General features: G+C 37.2%; 1 protein-coding gene across 3 annotated transcripts in view; it reads right to left on the bottom strand.

The window, feature by feature from the left end:
- The window catches only part of LOC145985333 (transmembrane protein 117-like), a 241,652-nt gene that overhangs the window by 39,636 nt on the left and 176,069 nt on the right, over positions 1 to 25,947 (bottom strand). For all 3 annotated transcript variants that reach the window (XM_083119225.1, XM_083119226.1, XM_083119227.1), the window contains exons 6-7: positions 18,548 to 18,684; positions 2,085 to 2,341 (exon numbers count right to left, since the gene is read on the bottom strand). In XM_083119225.1, coding sequence (XP_082975351.1) covers positions 2,085 to 2,341; positions 18,548 to 18,684 — 394 coding nt within the window. The remainder of the gene's footprint in view (positions 1 to 2,084; positions 2,342 to 18,547; positions 18,685 to 25,947) is intronic.

The raw sequence follows: 25,947 nt of genomic DNA, 5'->3' as shown, positions 1-25,947 counted from the left end.
GAACTTTCACGTGTAAATGCCAATTTCCTTCGGAGATGCCAGGAATGTGTTGCAGCAGAGGGACATCATTTTCAACACCTTCTGTAGTCAAGGTTAGTACACAATATGAAAACTGTGATTTTAATAGCCGACTCTAGCGACCGTCGCGGACCCCGTTCACCGGGAAAGACAAGCTCTGGCGCCGGGCCGCTTGTCGCCGAGTCTCGTATCGAATGTCAGGGAATGCTCTTATTAGGTAAAACACCGAAATCTGTCAATTAAAAAAAAAACAACATATTTCTCGAGAAGGTACAGTGGATTAACGGCCCCCAAACTGACATTCACAAAATCAATATCAAGAAAATGAAATACAATAACATGCTGTACTGCATCCCTTACGTTCAAATGCAATCATTAAAATATGCATTTCATATTTTAAAAATATCTTCTTTATTGTAATATTCCTCATTTGTGCAATTAAGGGTATATCATCATCACCATTACCATCATCATCAATATTCTACTATCAATGTTTTTCTTTTGTGTCAGAAGTTAAATGATTTGTTTTAAGAAACGTGCCTTCCTCTAACGTTTTGCGAAACATAGCGTTTTCCCCCTGAAAATTTTGGAACTACAGCCTACGAAATAACATGTCATAACTTCGACTCGTGGTAAACCGTGGATATTTCCTTAGAGCACTTGGATTTAGGTGAAACTTTCGTAGACCTTACATTCTATTTTTCTAAAATTTCGAAAGAGTTATTTTCGGTTCCATTCCTATCTTTAGCTATTTTTTTTCAAAATTAGTTCGTTGCCCATGAAAGCGTGGTTAATTATCCGTTGGTTGTAAAGACTAGTTTTTCGTAAGTTTTCTCATTTTTTTTTCTTACAAGTCTGGTGTGTTAAAGGAAGCCAGACGAGGTTTAGGCAACATATTACGTTCATGAAAATCACAAAACTATAAAAAATATGGAAACTGGAACTAATTAGCAAGGCGAGCTTCTGAAGAAATTATTGAATGCACTCTGAGGACTTTAGTTTGCCAATCAACAATGGAGGCGGGGATCATGTGGTCTATGTGTAACATGGTTACTCAAAGGAAAAGCTAACTTTTGGGTTTATACTGTCTAAATAACCAATTTTAATAGTTAAACGTGTTAGCAAATATTGAAGACTAAATTTGGTAAACGATGTAAGTGCCAAAAAAATTCAAACACCGTTTTTCACGTTAAACTGTCAAAAGTGCCATGCTTTATAATGTGATAAACGTGAAAAGTGGCTGGTAGCCCTTTAAGTAGTTCAAAAGGGCGTGTAAAGAGGTCGCTAGTGTGAATGTCCCTGCGGGCTGATTTGGTGAACGATGGAAGTGCCAAGCGAGGTTACTGAAATTCACAAACAATAAATTGAAAAAGAACGAATATAACAAGAGAGACCACTGTGTGTAATTTAAATAAACAATATTAACAAGATAAAAAAAACACATTACAAACAGAAACAGGTAATACAACATGTTTTTCTATACACAAGAATGAACATTTCATAAAAATAAACTTAATTTATTATTTCAGGTACTCACGTTGAGGGCGAGTGAAAATCGTAAACGTTGTATGTGGAAAAACAGTTTTTTTGCGATTTCCCAACACTTTCGCTTTTTGCACTTACAACGTTTATCACTTGTAGTCCTCAAGTCTTCTAAATGCCTCATCCATTCATCGCATTCATTTATGAAAAATAAAATAAAATTTTGAAATGAAGAGCTAGAAACTTTTCATGCTATTAATACATGTCACGATTTGTGGATTTTTGCGCTCGTTTAACGCTAATTATATTAAAATTAAATGCACAAGTACGCATCACTCGGTTACACGAGGAACTGGACTTTGCTGGATGACGTCATCGACTCTATGGCCTATAAATTTTGAGGGCGCCTGAGGGAACAACGTAATCCAGCAGTACAACATTTGATAGCGACAACCCACATCGCTACGCACATAAATTGCCACTAGTGTAGGTCGCTAAAGCTTAAACGTTAAACGAAAGGGCAGTTTAGAAAATTGATTTCTTGTTTCCTTAAGGGTGCACACTTCTATTAGGCAACAATTTACCTGTTGTAGCCACGAAATCCTTGTTCAGCTTATCCCATGAAATCCAGTCGCTGACGATGAGGGTGACCACCACGGACGTTGCAACCACAGAACCCACCCAGAAAATGAGGATACGGGGGATGTTCGAGCGTCGCCATATTTGCCTGAACCAAGGGGACCATTTCGGATACAGGTTATCCTGAAGCATCATATCAGTCACCATTAAGGCCGTGATGAGATCTCCAAGCCAAGTTCCACATGCGGCAGCCTTCATCACACTGGAACGAAAATTAGGAATTAGTGTTACAGTGCAAATGTGTCTTGTCGCGAAATGAGGACAACTTGAAAGTAACATATGATCCCAATTAACACACATGCTCACAAGTTGACAATTTCCTAGCGAACGCGTTGGTCTAGCTTTCCTAACTATTAGACTAAACAATAACTACTCTTATGAAATCTTCAGACACCACTACAAACGAGGTTCAAGAGCTTATATAGCCAATAACGCCAAATTTTGAGAAATGTTGGATGGACTGAACTGGGAGATTTGTTTCATAATTTAATGTTATAATGCATGCTATAAGTAGACCTCGGATCTTTAGGTTCTAAACAATGTACTTTTAGGTTCCTGAAATAGGCTCCAAAAATCATAGCATTAGGTCCTAAACATTCTAAAATAGGTTCTAAATATTCTAACATAGGTTCTAAAATTCCTAAAATAGGTTCTAAAATATTAAATTCGACTAAAAAAATCCTAAAGTAGGTTCCAAAAAAACCTAAAATTGTTCAAAGTTCCTGAAAAATACTAATTAGGTACAATTGTTAAAAACAAAATTTCAAAGGAACCGTGAGAAATTTTAATAGATATATATATATATCCATAACCATAAAATATTAATTTTCTAACCAAATTTTCATTTCTATGCATCATTTTCAAAATGATCCACTAATTTTTGTAATAGTAATAGCCTACTTGAACTATTATCCTCGACAAAACCCCGCCTTTTATCTGTGAGGATCTTTCATATGATGAAAATGATCTTTAAACAGAAACTTTGTCAGTGTGCAAATTTGAATCCTAGAAAGCACCAAAAGTAAGCAAGATAATTCTGATCACGAGTTTGTGCTTTGGACTGTGCAGACATCAGTTGCGTCAGACATGTTGCTTTGTTTAGAGATTGAAAAAACATTATGACTTGGAGGGAAATCGGCAGAGAGCATGTTTCAAACAAGTTAGTCACTGAATTTCTTCATTACCAAAGGGAACAAATATCTCTGTGTGGTGTAAAAATCATGTAAAACCTTAAATATATATATAAAAAATTAAAAGAAGGTTTGATTTAGGGGCAAAAACCTAAAATAGGTTCTAACAGACAAAATAGGTTATTTAGGCACTATAAAACTTAATCAGTTGTTGCGTTTTTAGATGAAACGCTGAGTAACTTGTTATTTCTCATTTATCTGCAAAGGAAAAAATAGGTTAAAAACCTAAAATTCGAGATCTAGTCATAAGTAGGCTTAGGATTTGCTCTGAAATTTCCTTTTTGGGAGGTTCCTTATCCAGAAAATGTAAGCTTTTACATTAAAAATAAAACAAAAAAACTTTCAGGTCATTTTTGTGTATTTTAGTCATAATTGCCTATTTCGGAGATAACTACTTTTTGAGTGCCTAATCCGGGAAAATGATAAAATCTATCGATGTTCAGCACTTTCAGCGTATTTTGTATTCTTCGGTGTTTTTTTGCATGCTTATTTTAAGAGGTTGTTTTAGTGCCTATCGACCGTCACCCGGTTATAATCCCTGATCCTTCCATTACTTTCGTAATAACGATGTGACCACGGATAGTGTAAATAATATAAAAACTGAAAATATTATATTAGAGATGTAGTCATATTATTATGCAATATTTTCATAACAGTCAGTAATTAAGTTGTGAGAATTCTTTAAATGTATAACAATGAAACATTTTGTTTCCTTAAGCGCTGTGAATTTATTTCTAAATTAAATTTTAATAACAGGCAAATTATTGTGTGGGCTGGAGCCACACAAATCCATAAACAATCATAAGTAGATACATTTTATGAGATTTATCCATCGTAAAACCTGTTTCTTTTTCCAGGAAATTAAATATTAAAATGCTTTTATCTCGAAGTAAGATTTAGCACATTCCTGGTTTTGACATTGGAACGGTATTACCGTGCAAATTGTCCATCACCATGTTCGTGCACTTCATTTGACCCAATAAGAGCTTCAAGAATTAAAAGAAAACTCAAAACAAGCTATTGACAACTTCTGCACCAGCATACATAAACATCCATCGCTTAAAGACACACAGGATGTAAGAGAAAAAATAATGATAATAGTCATGGACAATTTGCCGAGCAATACTAGTGGATCCCACTGTACAGTGGGATCCATGAGTATTACCTTGCAAATTGTCCATCACCATGTTCGTGCACTTTATTTGACCCAGTAAGAGCTTCAAGAATTAAAAGAAAACTCAAAACAAACTGCTGACAACTTCTGCACCAGCATACATAAAACTCCATCATTTATAAACACCTAGGATGTAAGAGAAAAATTAATGAAAATAGTCATTGACAATTTGCACGGTAATACTCATGGATCCCACTGTACTATATACACAAGATTGCACATGAATTTACATTTGGCTGTTTGCCCATTCCTATGTTTATGCACTTTTAACTATTTACGCTTTGTCACAAAAACTGTCTCAAATTCCTCTCTTTTGATGTTCATAGAGAATGAACAATGCTCGTCAAAGAAAGTCGTGCATATTTTTAAAATATAAAATACTTTAATTACCATTTAATCTTATTCATTCAGTGTTTGGCAAATACAATTTGTTGCATGAAAATAAATAAAACGTGAGTGGAAATTTGCAACACCTTTTTGGAAGATATGCTTCGAGTCATTTTACATATTTATATTCAAATTTCGAAAGATAACGTTAGAATAGAAAGGCACGGGTTTCAATTGTGGCTGCAGGAAAGCAACAAGCGAGTGAACAATTCTCTCCTTGGAACGGCGCTGACCTCCGTGGCGGAGTGGTTAGCGCAGCGCGCTACGATTCCAGGAGCCCCGGGTTCTAAAGCCCGCTTTAGACGAAAGCATTTTCCTTAGCATTTTTCTACACATTTATGCCATGATCAAAATGCTATAAATCTATTGGCATTTCAAATGCCATGGCATATTTAATGGCATTTCTCAAGGATAGCATCCGTCCTATTTCCGTAGCATTTTTCGTAGCATAGCCAATCAGAAGCGACCTCTAGGTCACGAGCGCAGTTGTAATGGCGGCTGCGTGAGATGTAAACAACGTATCACTTCACATTTTTAGAACACGATAATTATTCAACCGAGAGGAATTACGCTTCGTATTAAATTGTTTTAGGTAGAGAAGCATGGCACTGATTAAATATATACTTTATAACGTTTACTGTACACGTATGGAAGAATATTTTAGTTGTTTCAAATATAAACACGGTGCACTCAGCATAGATGGTGTAACTCGACGTGCCTTTCATGCTGTATATGTTATGCATTGTAATCGCAAAAGCTAGCCGAAAAGTTACATGAAATGTTTGCGTGTAAAGTACTATGCTATAAGATTTTTGGAAGCTTTTAACAGTTGGGCTGAAAAGTTCGTAGGCTAACATAGTAAAAAATATTTTTTTGACAAAATTCGATTTTATTATTCAATATAGTTGCCTTCGAGGGCGATACAACGATTATAGCGGTCATACAATTTTTCGATGCCATTTTTATAGTACGATTTCTCTTTAGCCTGAAAATAGGCCTCAGTTTCGGCGATTACCTCTTCATCAGTGCTAAATTTCTTTCCAGCGAGCATTCTTTTAAGGTCTGCAAACAGGGAAAAGTCACTGGGGGCCAGATCTGGAGAATATGGTGGATGGGGAAGCAATTCGTAGTCTAATTCATATAATTTTGCCATCGTTTTCATTGAATTGTGACACGGTGCATTGTCGTTTGTGAGCACGCGCGGCACCCATTTTGCACACAGCTTTCGCATGTTCAAATATTCATGCACAATATGTCCAACACGTTCCTTTGATATTTTTAAAGTCTCAGCTATCTCGATCAACTTCACTTTAACATCATTTAAAATTATTTTGTGGACTTTTTTGATGTTTTCGTTGGTAACAGCTATTTGGGGCGTCCACTGCGTGCATCGTCTTCGATGCTCATTTCGCCTCGTTTAAATTTAGCAAACCACTTCTCAACGGTTGATTTTCCTGGTGCAGAGTCCGAATAATGTTTATCAAGCCAAGCCTTGGCTTCAACAGTATTTTTTTTCGCCAAAAAGCAATGCTTTATTAATACACGAAATTCTTTTTTTATCCATTTTTTCACAATAACAAAAGCTGCTTCACTCACAATGCTATATCTCACGAACTAATTATCCGGCAGCTGTGAAATTTATACACGTATCTTTTGAAGGTTAGTACTAAGTAAAAATCACATGGATTTAATTCTAGTAACGCCATCTATGAGTCAGCCTACGAACTTTTCAGCCCAACTGTTACATAGCATTTATGCTAGCAAAAATGCTAAAGGAAATGCTTTCGTCTAAAGCCGGCCTTAGAATCCAGGCCTGGGCATGTGCCTTCTTTGTGTGAGTGTCCCTTCATCAATTTCATCATATCATCTTATCCTTATCGTCGTGATTAGCCAAAATGGCAGAAAGGCGACAATAAATAACAACAATCAATGAAATAAAAATCCGTGGAACGCCAACTGCCAAGTCGCTGAAAGTTCTAGGTCTACTCGTCAGAAGTGCCAACTTGAAATTTTTTCATAGAAATCAGAAATTCTAGTCGCATTTTGCGACTTGCGAACATTATTTTGGACACTGCCGAGTATAAAGTGGAATTGGATCAACATTCATACTTTACCTACCTTAAACTGTAGGCCCAGTTTTGAGTTCATCGCAAGAGTAAAAAAAAATAACGTTAGAATGTTAACCCAGTCCAAAACTTCATGGAAGATATTTAATATTCCTTCTTTGCTCCTTAGGGTGCAAGGGGACGCGAAGAGGGTGAGATACGATCCCAACACAGCACATGCATTATTTTTTATAGACGAATTGGAAGGAAACCGCCACGAAATATTTCGTGACTTCTCGACAACCATCGATTCTCGATTAAGACGACTCGAAAAGAGGTATTCATTTTGTACAAACAATCGACCCGAGGGAGAAACCTCGACTCGCCTGTTTTACAACCGTTCCCGGAACGCTGTCGGGCATGGAAATGGGATTTTATTTTGCACAGAAGGAAGATGGCAATCACAGAGAAGGCCTCGCTTGAAGGGTGTACGCTTCGAACTTGCTCTTGATTGGAATTGACGTCACATGTTCAGCTGGCAAGATTGAAAGTGTTCTCGAAATCTAGTGCTTGGTCTGCGTGGAAGACATCGTCGGATTGTTGAAGCGTAAACAAAAGTTAAGAAATGTAAATTGTAGAATTATGGATCTATATGACTTATGGTCGATCGTGCTAAAGCAATAAACAAGTCCATTTAATATATTAACAGTACAGGCGCGGAACCATTGGGAGGATCGTCCCTCTCAACTGCCAGGTTTTTGGATACATTGCAATTCCTAATATTTTTTAAGATTGAAATCTTCTCTCTGCCATCACAAAGTTTAGTAGGATCGGGAATATTTTTAGTTTGATTTAGGCCTACTTTATCCTCATGATAGACTAATTGGAACTGGACCTACAGTTTAAATTTGGAACCGAATCACTGTGGAATATGCGTCAAATGGGAATCAAACCCGAGACCCTTTGAGGGAATAGGTGTTTATTTTCTTTGTTTATTAACTTTACTCATCATCTTTCAGTTTACCGTGGCAATGGAATAATTATGAAACTAACATACAATAAGAACCTCCCCGATGGCATAATGGTCGTCGCCTTGTAATCAAGCGGTCCCGGGGTTAATATATGGCGGAGGCAAACACTGGTTTGGATTTCACTTTAATTTCATGATAACTGCTTTTTGACACTCTAATCAGGGAAAATGATGGAAAATTTGTCTTTGTTCATCAATTTTAGTGCCTAATTTGTACTTTCGGTGCTTTTTTCCTTCCTATTTTGAGAGATTTTAGTTCATTTCAGTCCTCACCCTAGTTATAAGCCCTTATCCTCCGTTACAATCCTAATAACGATGTGACCACGGATAGTGTAAATAATATAGTATCATATTGAAGATGTAACAAATTGTTATAAAATATTTTGATAACAGTCAGTAATTAATTTGTTTGAATTCTTTAAATGTATAATGATGAAACTTTTTTTTTACAAATTATTGGGTGGGCTCGAGCCCCGCAGGCCAATATAAGTTGGCGCCTCTACAGAAGCAGGTAAAATACACACCCTAACAGCAAGTTAATATCCTTAGTTCTCAACTCGCCAACTTTGTTATGTCTACACACACTTCCCGCCATTTCCTTTGTTTCTAACGGAAGTGTTAATGCCGGTCTGTGGCGCTTCCTAGTTAGGTTGCAACAGATTGCGCAAGTCGGAATTTGCATTCATGAAAATTCAGCAGGCGCTGCCTGGAACGCTGGATGCTCCGTCTGACAGGAATATGGGAATCTCATGTATACAAAAGCCACTGTTGTGTTCAGCCAGAGGCGAGAAACAAACAGCTACTTTCTGGCTTGGCTAAGATTCAAGTATAAGTAACCAGGGTTTCAGGAGCTAAAATAAGGTCAATAAATGTCATTAACTTAAAAAGTTGTTGCTTTTCATCCGTGTTTGGAAGCAACTAGTTATTTGTAACGCAGTTACAGGTGACGGTTACTTATTTGATGAATTCTAAAGTAGTTACCTTTTTTTGCAATAGAAGTAACTTTAGCAACAGTTACTTTACGACACTTAAATTGTTAACTTGAAAAATGTGGTGTAGAGGAACAGCTAAATTCGGCAACTTTGTTTCAAACCATGTTTCTTATCTGGATATCCTAAGGAAGGAAGATAGGATTCGTTGCATGCTAGTTAGTTTTGAATGATAGTTTAGTTCTGAAGCCCATGCTAAAAGCCATGTGGCTACGATACAAAACACACACACACACACACACACACACGTTTTTATATACTGTGTGTGTGGGGGGGAACTCTCATGGAGTTTTTTCAACCGTGTACATTCCCAAAAATGCTCTGGGAATCACCTGACCTCTAATTAATGGGTACTTTGGGCAACGTTATGGGGTATAGGCGCCAGAGCGGGGTTTTCTGATCATCACCTCCAAAAAGGACATCCTGAAAACCTTTCATACCGGTATCAATTTCAAGTCGTTTTCACGGCGTGTCACCCAATAAAGTGTAGGACAAGTGCTCCTCGCTCACTTATCATGCACTATTCATCACATTCGCTTTCCTTCAAGACTGCCTTCATTTTTTTCCACCTGTGAAGGTCTGCAAGGGTCAGTTACATATTCGTGTTGCATCTGCCAAGCTGCTGAATCATTGATGACGTCTTTGAAATGTGAAAGGTCAGGGATCGATCCGTAGAGAAGCACGCACAACATGTTTAACGAATCAACTATCATTAGACCCTATGAGGGAAACAACAGTTAACAAGTTGCTCTTGGCAATATCAGGCGATCACCCGCAGCGATAATGTGTTGATTTGGCAGTATAGCTAGCAACAGATTTTTGTTCGAAACTGTTCAGAAAAAGCAAATGTATGTAAAAACTGTTGTTAGGTTAGGCTAGATTAATTTATGATATGTGGTGAATAGGTTAGTGGAACATAGTTTAGGCGAAATTAGATTCAAACAAGGGGTAAAAGAATGGATTGAGTTGGAAAGGCACGTACTGTTGGGTTGCATACGAACAGGATAATAGTAACATCTTTCGGGTGCTTATAAGAGCACCGAAGGAAATGTATCAGACAGAAGATGTTAAAAGGAAATTTAATATACACGAATGTGGTCGTTTAAGAAAAAAATGGATGGAGAACACGAATCTAACGGTCAGATATATGATATGGAAAAGGGGGGCGATGAAACTTTATAAATGGTGAGGCTGTCAAACGGGAAGATTTAAAAAATTCACAAAAAATAGAGAGACCAAATATTATTTATTTTTTGAACATGAATGTACTGTACATGAGTGGAAATTACTAGTGTACCGGAAAAATGTTCATTTTTTGAATATGGTGTCAGTAAGATGGCGTCAACAAGCAGAACTTTCGGTATTGGTCCGAAAATAATCCACACACTCTCCATGAAACGCCTCTCCATTCAGAAAAAGTAACAGTGTGGTGTGCATTATCATCTCGTGGAATCATCGGCCCCTACTTATTCGAAAATGAACACGGTAACACGGTGACGGTAAACGCTGGACGTTATGCTAACATGTTGGTAACCTTTTTCCTGCCTGCCCTCGATGACTATGACCCAGATGAAGAAACACTCTTCCAGCAAGATGGTGCAGCTAGCCATACTGCCAGAGTGTCTATGGATGTGCTTTGACTTGCATTTCCTGGTCGTCTCATCAGCAGATTCGGCGATATTCCGTGGCCTGTCCGTTAACCCAACTTGACGGCTCCTGAGTTTTTTTCTCTTTGGGGTTACCTCAAATCCAAAGTATTCAAGGGCAACCCTCCAAGAACCAGGGATGATTTGAAGGAGCGAATTCGGCAAGAGATGCACAACCTTCTGTTGGAGATACTACGCAACGTCATGGGCGGATTTACTCTGAGACTCCGACAATGTGTGCTACACCAAGGACGCCATCTTACTGACACCATATTAAAAAATATGAACATTTTTCAGGTACACTAGTAATTTCCATTCATGTACAGTACACTCATGTTCAAAAAATAAATAATATTTGCTCTCGCTATTTTTTGTGAATTTTTAAAATCTTCCCGTTTGACTGCCTCACCCTGTAGAATATGTTACCAACATGGCGGCCATTTTGAAATCCGCCATGTTGGAGTCAACTTCATTTTCTTAAATGGAAAGTTGGTCATGTGACATATCAAAATGGGCTAGAATTTCACGAGAAACACGTTGGTATGCATAATTTCAACATATCGCTAACCCGTACGCTGCTGGAGCCATAATATTTTCTGTGGTTCCAAGTGTGGAAACATCCGTTTAAATCAAATATGGATAGGGAAACCCGAATCAAACGTCTTCATGCATGGTATACGATAGAGGGAGACCCTGTTAGGTATTTCACCAATTTGTCAACCAACTTAAAATCTTCAAAATTAAAATCCACTTTATTTTCTTTAATGAAAAGTGGCCATTAAAATGAGTTAATATGTGCCCAAAGTAACTGTAACTCAGTTTCTTTTAACAAGTAACTTCTAAACAGTGAAACAGGTTAAAGGGAGTCTTATACCAGCCTTTGAACAACCGTTTCCACACACAAATGAAACTGGAATATAATTGGCTAGACTGTCCTTTTCACGTTTGCGTATATTCAAATGTTCTTTCAGAAATTATCTCACCTTCCCATGTAGGACACGTTGTTGGCCAAACATTTGGAGATTGTCGGCACCGCTGGGAGATAGTTGGAAGCTTTATTACCATACTGTTGGCCCACTTATGGGAAATGGTTGGTTGGAAGATCGATGACATGGCGGACATCGCCAACAATTTCCCAACTGTTGGCACAAAAATCGACAACAGTTTGCCAGCATTGGCTCAATAGTTTCGTGCTACATGGGTCTAAACCCCTTAGAATATTGTTTTTTTCTATGTACACGTTGCTTCTTTTCCGATTTAGGCTAATCGCAACGACAAATAACAGTAAAGATTAGATGAAATTGATGAAGGGTCGAAATCATGAGTCGACCACTGAGGAGGCTCTAGAATATTCGTAGACGTTTATATCTATTTTCATTATATATATATATATATATATATATATATATATATATATATATATATATATAAAGCCTATATTTGTATGTATGTGTGTGTGTGTGTGTGAAAAGAGAGACAGACAGAGACATTTGCAAGATCTTTTCAATATATAGACTAGCTTAGACGATAATATTATTTATTAATACATGTCTCGAAAATAAATAATATTTAGAAAAAATAGAATTGAAAAATAAATAATAATAATTTGATTGAATAATAAGTGCTAAAAACAGGTATAACACGACGTCAAATACAGTAGTGGCATTAATTCTGGACACTTTTAGTAAAATATTATTTTTTTAAAAAAAAATCTCGAATGTAAAAACTATATTCTGTATAGAAATATTAAACAAGTTTAAATGGCATCGTTTAGTAACTTCAATAATTGCATCTGAGTGCAGCATTGTAGTCTATTATTGTTATTGTTATCTTTAACCAACAGAACGCTTGTGTGCGATTGATGTATAGTAGGTCAACTGGGAGCATCATTGTTGTACATTGTTCAGTAGCTTCAAGAATTTCATCTTACTGCAGCATTGTTCTCTGATTATTGGTATTTTCTGTATTGTACTGTGGGTTAAGTGTGAGCTTCATTGTTTGTAGCAGTTGGAAGTTGACCTACTATACAACAATCGCACACAAGCGTTCTGTTCGTTCAAAATAACAATAACAGTTATAATCAGACTACAATGCTGCACTCAGATGCAATTATTGAAGTTACCGAATGATGTCATTTAAACTTGTTTAATATTTATATACAGAATATAGTTTCTACATTCGAGATTTTTAAAAAAATAACATTTTACTAAAAGTGTCCAGAATTAATGCCACTACTGTACATTTGTGTATAATAAAAATTGTACCTGTTTACACACATGCAATTAGTCAAATTATAAATTTATATTACACTTTTAGTAATAATAGTAATGGAAGCATCTCTACAAACTGGGGACAATTTCCAGATGACAGAAACCAATCTTAATAAAGTTGAGTTCACAGCGAACGAAGGCATGTTGTTGCCCAGTTCTTCCCTCTAGACGAGACAAAGCGAAGAATATTTTCCATTCCTCATTCGTTAACTCAATCAAGACGCTCTACTGAAGAGGACATTCAATTCCCCGCCTAGATATTCCAGACGTTTCCAGATATCCGGCGAGCAATTAGTTCGCAGAATAGCCACTTGGCGCCGCTGGAGATCCCGTCGCATTTCGGGCGCATTCAGGCCGGAGGACTTGACTTCAATGTCATCTGCAGATGCCAGAACTTAAAGATCTTCCTAGCAATGCATGCTTCAATTTCTCCTTGGCGTCTGGTGTTGGGAATTCAATTGAAAGGGACGTTTTTTCTTTCCTTCTGGCGGATGGGAGGGGGTGAAGAAAACAGAGGGAAGGAGGTTTCATTAACGTTTAGACGGTGATAATGTAAATTTTGAATAACCAAACGGAGGTATTTCTTGCCATTTTAAAAAAAAATGTCAGCATTTTAAAGCTGAATAGTCCTCAAAATTCGACTAGCAATGGTCTTTCGTGTGGCCTGGCCAAATACTTATGACACAACAAATTTAATTTTTAGGCATTATTCTTAGTGTAAATGAAATGTAATATGACCACCGTCGACAAATGACTCAAGTGGTTACTGGCTTAGGGTCAATATTGGTATTGACATCTTTGCTCTGGCATCAAGGAACAATTCCTTGACAAATTACAGCGCCTAGAGTTAGCTACTTTAAATAGCCGGGTGAAGACCAGTCTGTCCCGTTCCTACATTATTTTTCTCTTTCTATACCCTCTCTCGGGAATATGTGGAGCAACACTGCCAGTGGCGGCGCCAGGATTTATCATCTAGGGGTGCTGAGGGGTGTGTGGAAAGAAATTTAGAGGGTGCGATGCTGAACATAAGAAAAACATAAAACCTGCATGCAACCTTTCAAAACTGGGGCAAGGAGAGTTTACTTTCCCTTGCTAGATAAGGTTTAGCATAGTGCGGGGGCAAAAATAGCAAAAAAACCGGGTGAAACCTGTAATCGCCGCCACTGATTAACATAAATTACTGACTGAAATAAAATTATATATGTGAAATATATAACTTTAGATCGACATCCATTTTTCAGGGAGGTTGTGGCCTCCATGCCCTCCCCCCTGGATGTCCATAATGATATGTATTAAGTATACTCCAAGAAAGTGGTCATACACGTTGCAGTCTTATTGAACTGAAATGTAGCGAACTATGTAGTGAAATTGAAAATAAAATTATCCTTGCCTTTAAAAACATAATTTTTGAACCTTTTCGATGTAACACCTGAAGGTGCAAAATACATAGTACATTGTGCCTTCCATCTGCCACTTCAGGACAAAACGCCAAGTCCACAGGAACTTCGACTTCGTTAAAATCCAATCTGCCACACTATCTCCAACAACGAACTGTAAAATTTCTTCGTGAATATTGGGCTTCTTTCTAACAGTTTTTGAAAAAGCCTGAAATGGTACGTTTACTAGACATGTTACGTGAAAGAAAAACTACATAGAACGTATTAACAATAAAACTACCCTCCACAATACAATTCGCATTAAATAATTTCCCCGAGCACGATTTGGTGATACCTTGAAAGCAGCTGAATTTTTTGCTCCAGTGTGAGGAAGAACAAGTATGCGGGAAATAAACAGTTTATCAACAATGCAAAAAATAAACAGAAAGAATCATAACTCAAATTAAGCTATAGGCAATTTTCGAAAACCAGAAACAGACCACTTAAAAAAACAAAAGAAAAAGTTCATAACAACAATGCTGACGAAATTTAAAAAAAACGACCTCTGATCTTTATAGAGGCCTACGCCAGTACAGGAAAGTATGCATGTCGGCATCTCTTTCAGTGCTTGTCTGTTGCGTACAATAATAACGGTCTTACTTCAGTACCTAACATTTGGCGCTCAATATGACGACATGACGTAACATGACACTTTAAGGGTTAGTGTTTTCAGTTGAACGTAGCGGGTGCTGAAGGGGCAGCGGAAGAAAATTAAGGGGTGCGCAAGCACCCCCTCGCGCCCCCCTGGCTCCGTCCCTGAAGACTGCTCATAACGGTAGAGAAGGAAAGAAAGCGGAGCACGGTAGAGCCACGTTTTCCTCAATTCTCCTCTCAAGCGTTCATTGGTCGTGCCCTCCCTACTTGCGCAGAGACTTGTTTCCGTTCGATCAATGCCTCCCCGATGGAATAGTGGTAACGTCGTCGCCTTGAAATCAAAGGGTTCTGGGTTCGATACGAGGTGGAGGTACATTGCACAGTGGTTCGGATCCCACTTTAAACTGCAGGTCCAAACCCGATTAGCCTATCTGTGCATAATGTGGACTTAAAACAAAAAGTCAACCTTAACCGACTCTGTGTCGTCTCCTGCAATCCATCCATGAACCAAACTGTAATTGCAGTCGTCAAATAGGAACGGAATATGAGCGTTATTGGTAGTGCAAGGTTTTTTGTCTCACATCTTCTCAAATTAAAGGTTCTTCACAACAGTATATTTTAGAATACGGCTGTGACAAACCTGTGACCTTCCTACAGCATTGACGACAGAATTTCTTGTTGTGGGAGGACTACAGGACGGCTGCATAATACTTAGTCTGCAATTTCAAAATACATAAGAGAGTGGGTCATTACGTGTTTCTTCGGTGTGCTATTAATCATTACAGCACAGCAGGGCCAAAGATTTTTTATTGTCTTCAAGGTTGGATCAAAATACACTGTAATTACACAAATATGTAATGCAAGTTTATGACTGGGTTGGAAGTTCATTTTCAGTTACTATATTTATGATTAAAAGGCAGGAATACAAGCCAACAGATAATTCTCTGAAATTACAGTTCGAGGAAAGTCCCTTCTGAATATCTGACTTCTTACAGGAAAACTTTCCTGAATTAGAAAAGAAGACTTTAATGTTTTTTTTGTAATTACCTACTTGTGAGAAACATGAATTTATGTGCTCTTCCATATTTTAAAAGAATAAACATAGAAAACGTTTGGGAAATGTAGAGTCAGAATATAAGTTTCAGCATAACAAGATTTGCAAGTGAAATGCTGCACGATCCTTCTCTTTTTCGCAGTAGCGGCGATTGGGTTCCAAAAGTGGGGGGGGGGGGGCAAGGACAGTTTACTTTCCCTTGATAGGTAAGGTTTAGCATAGTGCGGGGACAAAAGTGGCAAAAAGTGGGAGCAACTGCCCCACCACGTCCCCATAAGCCGTCAGAATTACTTTGCTACCATTATCACAACAATATGAGTATCGTATCAAACTGTATTGTACAATTGTGACAAAATACCATTCATTAGTAATTTTCAGTAACTATTTGATTCACTTCAGTACTTTAAATATTGAAAAGCAAAATATATTTAAAGAAGAGTTTGAAGAAAGGAAAGATTGAGAACCAGTTCATATGCAATATGAATGTATCTATAACGTATTTAGGAATTTAACACATTTAACACTTTTACATTTTACAATTTGAAGTTATTACCACTGCGATTAAAGAAATTTGTTTTAAAATTACAGCATGAATGACAAAATTTACAATTCGATGATATCCTTCCTCACCTTGTATGCAGTACAAACTCGGAATATTTGGTTTCCGAGCACACGTACTCTAACCCCTGGTCCGCGAACAAATAAAAATTTTCATTACGAATGTCACTCAAGGTTTTTGGTATTCTTTTAGTTAGCTTGGAAAGACACGACGTGAATTATATGCTACACCTTCTGCTTTCCTTTCACAGTTTATGTACTTAACATGACCAACTGCGATTACACATGGAATTTACATTCCATAATTTTCACACAAAACAGGAACTTCAAGTACGTATTATCGGGACGCGCTAGCAAGCGGCGTGGAACCACCCACTCTGGTAGCGACGCGCTGTTGCCGGATTGACCTACTTCAGGATTTTCGCGAGCCCACAGAAACACGTGTAGGATTAAACATCTGGTTAAACAGTCAACAACGGGACACTTCCATTGTTCTCATCAAACTTACTTGGGCACAGGTCAAAGGGCTGGTAGCACAGAGGAACACTTTGTCACCTTTTACACCGTCTAAAATTTTGCAATTGACAGAACAGGCTATCGGGGATGTGACAGCAGATAGATGGCGTTCGGCTATAGAACACACAAGGAAGATTAATTCCGAAGCATGGGAAAAGGAGGGAGTTGAAGATCAGGAAATGGAGGATTTTGTAATTTCACTTGGGTGGGAAGACAGCATTGACAGTAGTAGCTCAGATGAAGATTTCCTTTACCAACCAACAATGAAGATGATCTTGGGATAGCGCCACTGCAATGGTAGCCGGTAAGCAAAAACAACTGATTCTTTAACTACTACTTCTGTACTTTCATTCATTTTTTATGTTTTTACATACAGGTAGCTCAAAGCATTAATAACACATGTACCAAATGTATCATTAATGTTAAGGAAATCGAGCAATTGCCAAGCGTTTCGTTGTAATTTATTGAACTCTGTATTGCCAGAGCCTGTATTCTCATACAGCTTTCCAAATTATCTCGCTTCACACACCCACATGTAGGGTAAGTGTTGTCGCCTTGTAATCAAGTAGTCCTGGGTTTGATACCCTGTTGAGGCACATAGTGGTTCGGATCCTACTTCCAACTGTAGGTCCATTCCAGATTAGCCGTAGTGTGCATAAAGTGGACTTTGAAACACCAACTCAATCAATCAATTCACACACAATTGATTTGTTCTTGATAAATTCTTCTCCGTAATACAGTAACTCAGTTCTGTAAAATTCTGTTTTAGAGGTGAATTTTTGTATGTTGCTCAAAATATAATTTAAAAACGTGTTAACGAAACGAAGTTGTACGTAATTTGTTTATACGTAATTTGCCCTAATTTTCAAGAAATACATTTCATTTGTACGTTCTGAAGCTTCAACAATCGCGGCGTGACAAAGAAGGCAAAGAGAGGCGGCATGAAATCAAAGGAGAACGATTTGCCACAGTGTTGTTCATAACACAGGACGCATTTTCTTTTGTTGGTAATTGTGATACGATACAACATAAGTAAAAAGATGCCGGTAGCTGATGCTTGCAATGTACCATAATAAAAACACAACAAAGGAAACTTCAGATTCAAACTTCTAGATTCGTTAAATTATCACTTTACGACGGAAATAATATATATTAGCATACTGATACGTACGTGCTTAATTTCGCGTGACGCTTTTTTCCCGAGCTTGCCAACAGCTGACGCCTGTCCGTGTGTTTGTGCGAACGTGGCAACGTAGAAAACCCCCCCAGCCACATGTCAGCCAACGAGGAGACAGAATTTGGTCACGTTCTACCGTTCTGCGTTCTGATTGCACGCCGCTTCTTATCGCGTCCGTACAGTAATTCAAAATTGAAGAGCATGAACCTATAGGTAGGTCAGCTATATTTTTGGTGAGCAAGAGTCTAACCATGCGCACCTGCTGCCATCTTGTAACCGCTGCCGAAGTCAGAGCATGCCTAACTTAACTAGAACTGAAAAGAGTTGTACCACTAGACTCACCTCGCATTTGTTACTCCCATGGCACTGTTGATGAGATACTCGCAGTCCGGGTACCACATGACAAGGAGCACATTGTAAGCGTGAGAGAACACATACAAAGACACAATGACAGTCAGGAACATCGTCATCCACGACCCCTGTAGGGAACAGAAACATACATGTTATTATGCTGTGACAAGGCAACGAAAAACATTTACGTGATAATAATTACGTATTGTGAAAGAGATGCTTTACAGATGTTTATATTCCTGCTTTAACACAAATTGGTGTATTGTCAGCTTCTTTGTTATTTATTAATATTTGAAAATGGAAGGTAAACGGAGAGAATCACATAGACGCTGGAATTATGATTTTTTCAAGAGTGTGCCGAGAGTGGGGGGCTAATGGTGGAGCATAAAATATTATTTGCTCTTTGCCATATCGCTAGATACGGCGTGCGTGGTTGTATGTGTGTATATACAGTCAGTGTGGTATTTAAGAAATTTCCAGTGGGGGGGGGGGGGCATTCTACTGACTGTCTAGGGACAGCATGAGATAATGATTTTATGCCATATAACATATCCCCCATGGATAAAATTTATCAAGCAGAGGGGGGATACAAATACCCAGAGGGGGGACACAAATACCCAGAGGAGGGAAATCCCCCTACAAATACCACTCTATATACAGTATATGTAAATCAAAGTTTGTTTAAGTTCACTTTATGCTCAGATAGGCTAATCGGGAATGGACCTACAGTTTAGAAAGAAATCCGAAGCGCCATGAAATAGGGCCCCACAGAGAATCGACCATCGTAAGCTACTACATTATTAAAACCTTTTATTAAGCTAGATAAAACCTATTAAAAGCAACTTTAATGAATGTGTTTCAACTCTTGTATTTCTTATGGAGAATTAAAACGCTCATTCTTGAACTTAAAAGTTTTCGTGAATTGTCTAGAAAGGCGGTAAGTGAATTGATGGAAACAGTTATATTTGTGAAGTGATTTGCAGTCACGAAATGACATTAATTTGGAAAGCAAATTAAAATAAAATTAATAAATAAATAGCATGCGTAACACAAGAAGAAACATCGCAAAGTGATTCCGGACGTCAGGTGTTGGATTGTGTACTAGAGTTTTATTTTTCTATGTTATTAGAATATAAATAGTATCCTGAGAGATATTTCATACCGAGGCGACAAACCACAAGTGTCGCTTGGAAGCGAGCAGTCCGTAATCAATGCAGATTTTCGAACAGTAGGGACACAAGCTCTGACTGCACCGTTTCCTCAAGGAGATTTTACACCAAAGCGACACGCGACAAACGATACGAGGATTTCACACCAAAGTGACACGGGTCCTTCGGTCCAAGGCAACTTTCATACTGAAGCGAGACGCGACACATGTTGCTTGGAAACGAGCCAATCAAGAACAACATTTCACATTGTAAAGGCATGACGGGCAGCACAGGCCACCGTTCGGTTGGTGAAATCCTCAAGCGATGAGTGCCGCGTGCCGCTTTGGTGCGCAATATCCCTAAAGCAAGACATCGCGCATAACAAACCACGGCAACACGTTGTAAGCTATTGAGGAAATGGCCAAGTTTGAGCGACACACAAGCGACAAAGCGACACGTGTGGTTTACCGTGTCGCCTAGATCTGGTGTTCGCACAATTAGCAGCAAACGCTTGCTAATAGACTGAAGTGCCGCTTCAAGGCCGTCGCTTGTCACTTAGTTGGGAACTCCCCCTGTAGTGCGTTGCTTCGGGCTGAGCACCCTTCTTTCCGACCGAAAAAACAAGTAGCATACGAATACGACATATGAACGTGTCGTTTGCTGTTTGGACCCTCATGTGCAATTAATGCTATTTTACAGTCTGGAAGTGTGTATCACTAGTGTGACAGTGTGAACATCCCGTGTCGCTTGTCCCATTGGTTTGAAAGTTTCCTTACACTCATGTCGATCAACTACAGATCAAATTTTTCACATCAGACAGACACTTGAAAAGAAGTGGGAATATAATCAAAATGTCCATCAGCTATTCATTGATTTCAAAAAAGCATATGATTCGGTCAAAAGAGATAAATTATATAATATATTAGTAGAGTTTGGAATACCTAAGAAGCTTGTTAGTATGATAAAAATATGCACCAGTGAAACAGAAAGTAAAATTCGTGTGGGTATTAATATGTCTGACAAATTTACAATTCATCAAGGGTTAAAACAAGGAGATGCATTATCTCCATTGCTCTTTAATTTTGCCTTAGAATATGCTGTTAGGAAGGTAAACGAAACTAAAGAAGGACTAAAATTAAATGGTGTGACTCAGTTGTTAGCATATGCAGATGATGTAGACTTACTGGGGGATGATGTGAATACAATTAAGAATAATGCTAAAATATTTTTCAAAACTGCTAAAGAGATAGGTTTGGAAGTTAACAAAGAGAAAACTAAATATATGCTTACAGGCCGAAACCAAGTGTTAGGTAATAATCAAAATCTAATTATTGATAACAACTCGTTTGAACCAGTTTCCAAATTCAAATACTTAGGAGTAATATTAACAAATGAAAATTATATTAAAGAGGAAATAAAAAGTAGGCTTAATTCAGGAAATGCATGTTACTTCTCTCTTCATAAACGTTTGTCTTCTCGTTTAATATCTAAGAAACTAAAAGTTAAAATATACAAAACAGTAATTTTGCCTGTAGTATTATATGGATGTGAAACTTGGTCCCTTACATTGAAAGAGGAACATAAATTGAGAGTATTTGAAAATAAGATCCTTAGGAAAATCTTTGGACCTAAAAGGGATGAGGAGACAGGTGAGTGGAGAAGGTTACATAATTTAGAACTACATAATTTGTATTCATGTCCAGATATTATTAGAATAATTAAATCAAGAAGACTTAGGTGGGCAGGCCATGTGGCACGAATGAGAGAGGAAAGAGGAGTTTACAGGATTCTTGTTGGGAAACCTGATGGTAAGAGACCAGTAGGAAGGCCAAGACGAAGATGGAGGGACAACATTGAGATGGACCTAAGGGAAATCGGTAGGGATGGAAAAGAGTATATAGATCTTGCTCAAGATAGGGACAGATGGAAGGCCTGTGTTGCTGCAGCCATGAACCTTCGGGTTTAAGAAGGCTAGAGAGTTAGTTAGTTAGTCATGTCGATGGCACTAAGAAAGTTTTGTGGGGTTCCCCTTGTCGTTTCATGGAATCATCATTATCATCATAGCCGCGATTAGTTTAAAGCGGAAGAAAACAGACAGTAAATATCAAAAATACAAATGCTTCAGTGTGTATATCTTTAAAAGAAATGATGATGATGGTAATAATAATGAACCTAATTCGTACAGAAAAATTTAGTTGCCAAGAGCATTCCCCGCGTATTTTTTCTCCCGTATTATTAACGAAAGTATGACGATAACAGGACGTGGTCGACTGTCTAGAATGTTCGTTAATATCTTCGCGACCACTGTACCAAATATCATAGCAATTATCACATTCATAGAAATGCTTCATGTAAAAGAATCAGACGTTGCAGCGAAAACCATTTACTTCTATTATAAGCAGACGTATACCAAGCACCGGGTCCAACACCAGCGCCTCTAGCGGATCATTTTTGAGTGGAACCAGCCAGGGAGCGCAGAACTGTGCCGTTTTCCACACTACGTTATTCAAGGCGCTGTACCTGAAGTAAAGTAATACGTCTTCCATAAGTGCCCATGGGAAATTCTAGGTACCCTCTGACAACAGACTGCGCAACTTTGTGAAGGTAACTTGATCTCTTTTTCAAGTTTTAATTGCGAAGAGTATGTGAATAAAAATGGTTGGTTGAGGTAGATAACACACCTCACACCTTCAGAGACTTGGAAAACAGCCCCAAGATTTCGAGAGCTAAGATTACTGTTATACTCGGGCTACCTAGATATCTATCCAGTATTCTGAGAGCCTACAACGGACAAATTTACATTCAGTTATTTATGAAAATCACTCCAACATTTCACGTACTCAGCGATATTTTTATAGCAGAGATAACTATTTGCATCTTTGCGACATTGGTATTATGAAAGTTTTCATCTTTCGAGAACTTATTCTTTGAAAATACCTGAAAATAAACATAAATTTCAAAAGATGGCGCTAATTCATTAAATTTTCGATTTTGTAATTTTTAGGGAAGTCATTTACCTGTTACACTGGATAACTGCTAGAAATATACATTTATTTCTATCTTTATTACTTTTACTATCCATTTACGATAAGAAAATAAGAAAATAGTCTGAGTAATATTTTGCTCAAAATGTCGTAGCATTTTAAAATTTCTCCATCTTCTTTAAAAATTTCACCTGATAAGGTTAATGTGCTATTATTAATGAAGTCTTTGTAAAACTCCATCATAGCGTTTCGAAAGCTTTTGGGGTAATTCGTAGAAGTAGCTTATCTGTTTATTAAGAATATTTATGCTTCTACTTACATAATTTTCATAACCACAGTCCTGTACACTAAAAATTCATTCTCAAAAATGTGAGATATAACATAAACATAAAGTACACTGTGAGTCAAAAGTCACCATCGGAAATACGTATTGTTCGCATGCGAAATTGACGTAAAGCGTAGGCTCCAGGACTTTATAAGTGTTGTAAGTTGAGAGAAATGTTTATCGTCCTCTCATACGTCGCATGGTAATAATGTCTAGTTAGTTTCCGGTAGAGGCCAGTGAATCCCAATACTGTGTTTAGGAGTCAAATTTTTCGATAGAGGTCCGTTCGAATGCCGCAGTTAAAAGCCACATTGTGGCGGCGTGTGTTACTCATTTCATTCTTTAGTGTATATTTCAGTTCAATACAGTTTCTGCATTGATTACTGCATTTTTTACAATAATAATAATGTTATATGAATATCTGATCGTGACTTTTTTCCCACCTAGTATTATACAAATAATAATAAATTCATTCATATTTGGAAAAATAGATTACAGTAACGCTATAGAAGTATAAACAAAGGCTTGGTATATAATGTGCCTTCATACATTACTACTTGCTAATAAGAAAATAAATATAATTTCTAATAGTGTTGTTGCATTACCATAAGGTGATGCAAAAACGATATAAGTTTATTATATGGTTACAACACTGTAACTGATCAAAAATTACTAACACCATATATTGTATGAATTCCTATATAAATGTTCAGGTATTATAGCTATGAGATGATATTTGATTTTTATTAAAATTTAATTGTAATTGCTTGAATACATTTCTTTGGAAATGTTATGTCTGCTTACATTAATTTGTTTCATGAAAGTAGTATGACTAACTAAATCAAAAAACATCGTTTCATACTACTAAATAGCAAAGGTGTTGAAAATGTAAAAGCAATGACACTGTCTCCCTAAATCAATAATAATAATAATAATAATAATAATAATAATAATAATAATAATAATAATCCTTGGCTCGACAGCCCTAGAAGGGCCTTGGCTTATCTCCCGACTGCCAGTCTCCCTCCCACAATCCTACCTAGAGGTGTGGAGTTCTTCAATCAATAATGGGATGACGCGTGGTCAGCACGTCGAATCCTCAGCCGTTATAGGAGATTTCCGAGACCGGATTACGGTGCTTACTCGTAGCTCCCCAATTTCCTCACGATGGTAGGTTGCCACAGGTCCTATACATAGGTCGAGAACCCAGAGACTGAACCCAGGCGGAGTCGAACCCATGCTGTTCCGCAGTCGGATGGCGAAGTTAATGCACAAGTCTTTTCTTCCACTTAACCATCTCTACTCTACATTTTATAAATTAATTCTTATAGCTAACTGTTTGTGAAATATATAAAAACTAGAAACATTAAGATACCAAAAAATGAAATATATAAAAACTAAGAACATTAAGACACCAAAGAAAGAAAAACACAAGAAAAAATAAAAGAAAAACACGCAAAAAGACATAAAAAAGAAAAACAAAAAAATACATACGCACTAAGAAAAGTAAAAAAAAAATACACGTAAAACATAAACACACACAGAACAAACATACTCAAATTACAGAAGAAGTAGCTGGGTGTTGGTCCTACAAGTTTACACTAAGGTTTAATTTTATTTCCCTGTTTTCAGTACTGGTAAGTTGACTCCAGAACATGATTTCTTAATTTTGATTTGACTTTAGACCACGGAGGAGGACTCCTAAATCAATACAATATGCAAATATTAGGAAAATTGATGTATGAAATCAAAGATGCTCCTGGCAATGACTGAAGTTATTGACAAGCGATGTAAAATTTGATGGTATACTTTGGCAGTTCCCGATAATAATTTATTCTCAACAGAGGTAAATAGTCTCTTCAATTAAATGAAGTTCGTTTATTAACGTTTTTCTTTTTGCTTTTTGCAAATTCATTTTTCGTAATCCAAGTTAATCTTTGTTATTTAATCATTAATGTTGCAGACTCTTACCAACATAAAGGTTTAATTTAATAATTCAACTGGGAAAGAAAACCCCCAGATAATTGTTTTTAATGATAGATATCAATAAAACTGAAAGCAAGATTTGACATAGAAATTATCTTGAGAAGTTTGATGTCGTTGGTCTAAGTTTCACGAGGCTCTTAAATTACATTGAATTCTTAAGTTGTTTATGGTATTAAATATTTTTCTCAATTCCTTTTCACGAAATACGTTTTTAGGTATTTTTTTAAAAAAAATAGCGTATGGACTTTTATTGTCTTCTGTATATGTATATTTACATACTGTGTACTAAGATGTAATTATCGTGCATTATGCATTGACAGAGCCATAAAAATGAGTGAGGGAAGCAAAAATTTACTGGGAGCAGCCACATAATATCATAAAATGCATATTTAAGGTAAATAAGCGTTTATTTTTCAACTTTTTTTTTGGCTAGGCGGTGGTAAGGAGGGTGGACTGGTACAATGTACAGCCATTGTAATTGAAAATTTCGGGGCTGAATGCGTTGAGTGGTTCTGGACAAGAAATCCCGGTTTCGAGTCCCGGTCTAGGCAGGAATTTTCCTTTATAACTCAATTTCACCTAATCATCATTCATCCTTATTGTTACAATTATCCTATATAGGTTGAAAAGATGGTAAAATACCAAAATTATAAAATAGTCGTTATATTTAGCCTAGCTATATTCTCACGAATTGCCTGTTGTAATTTGTAGAGTGGGTTAAAGCATCTGAACGGTTTCTTACATTGGAAAATGTAGTGATAGGTGTGGACGTATTATTTTATAATTTAGTCGCAACGTACAGTAGTAGCATTAATTCTGGACACTTTTAGTAAAATGTTAATTTTTTAAAAATCTCGAATGTAAACACTATATTCTGTATAGAAATATTAAACAAGTTTAAATGACATCATTCAGTAACTTCAATAATTGCATCTGAGTGCAGCATTG

The sequence above is a fragment of the Lepisma saccharinum genome, chromosome 3 (assembly GCF_977018435.1).
Source record: "Lepisma saccharinum chromosome 3, izLepSacc3.1, whole genome shotgun sequence".
Lineage (NCBI taxonomy): Eukaryota > Metazoa > Arthropoda > Insecta > Zygentoma > Lepismatidae > Lepisma > Lepisma saccharinum.
The sequence above is the reverse complement of the archived record's forward strand: the minus strand, read 5'-3'. Positions and strand labels throughout refer to the sequence as shown.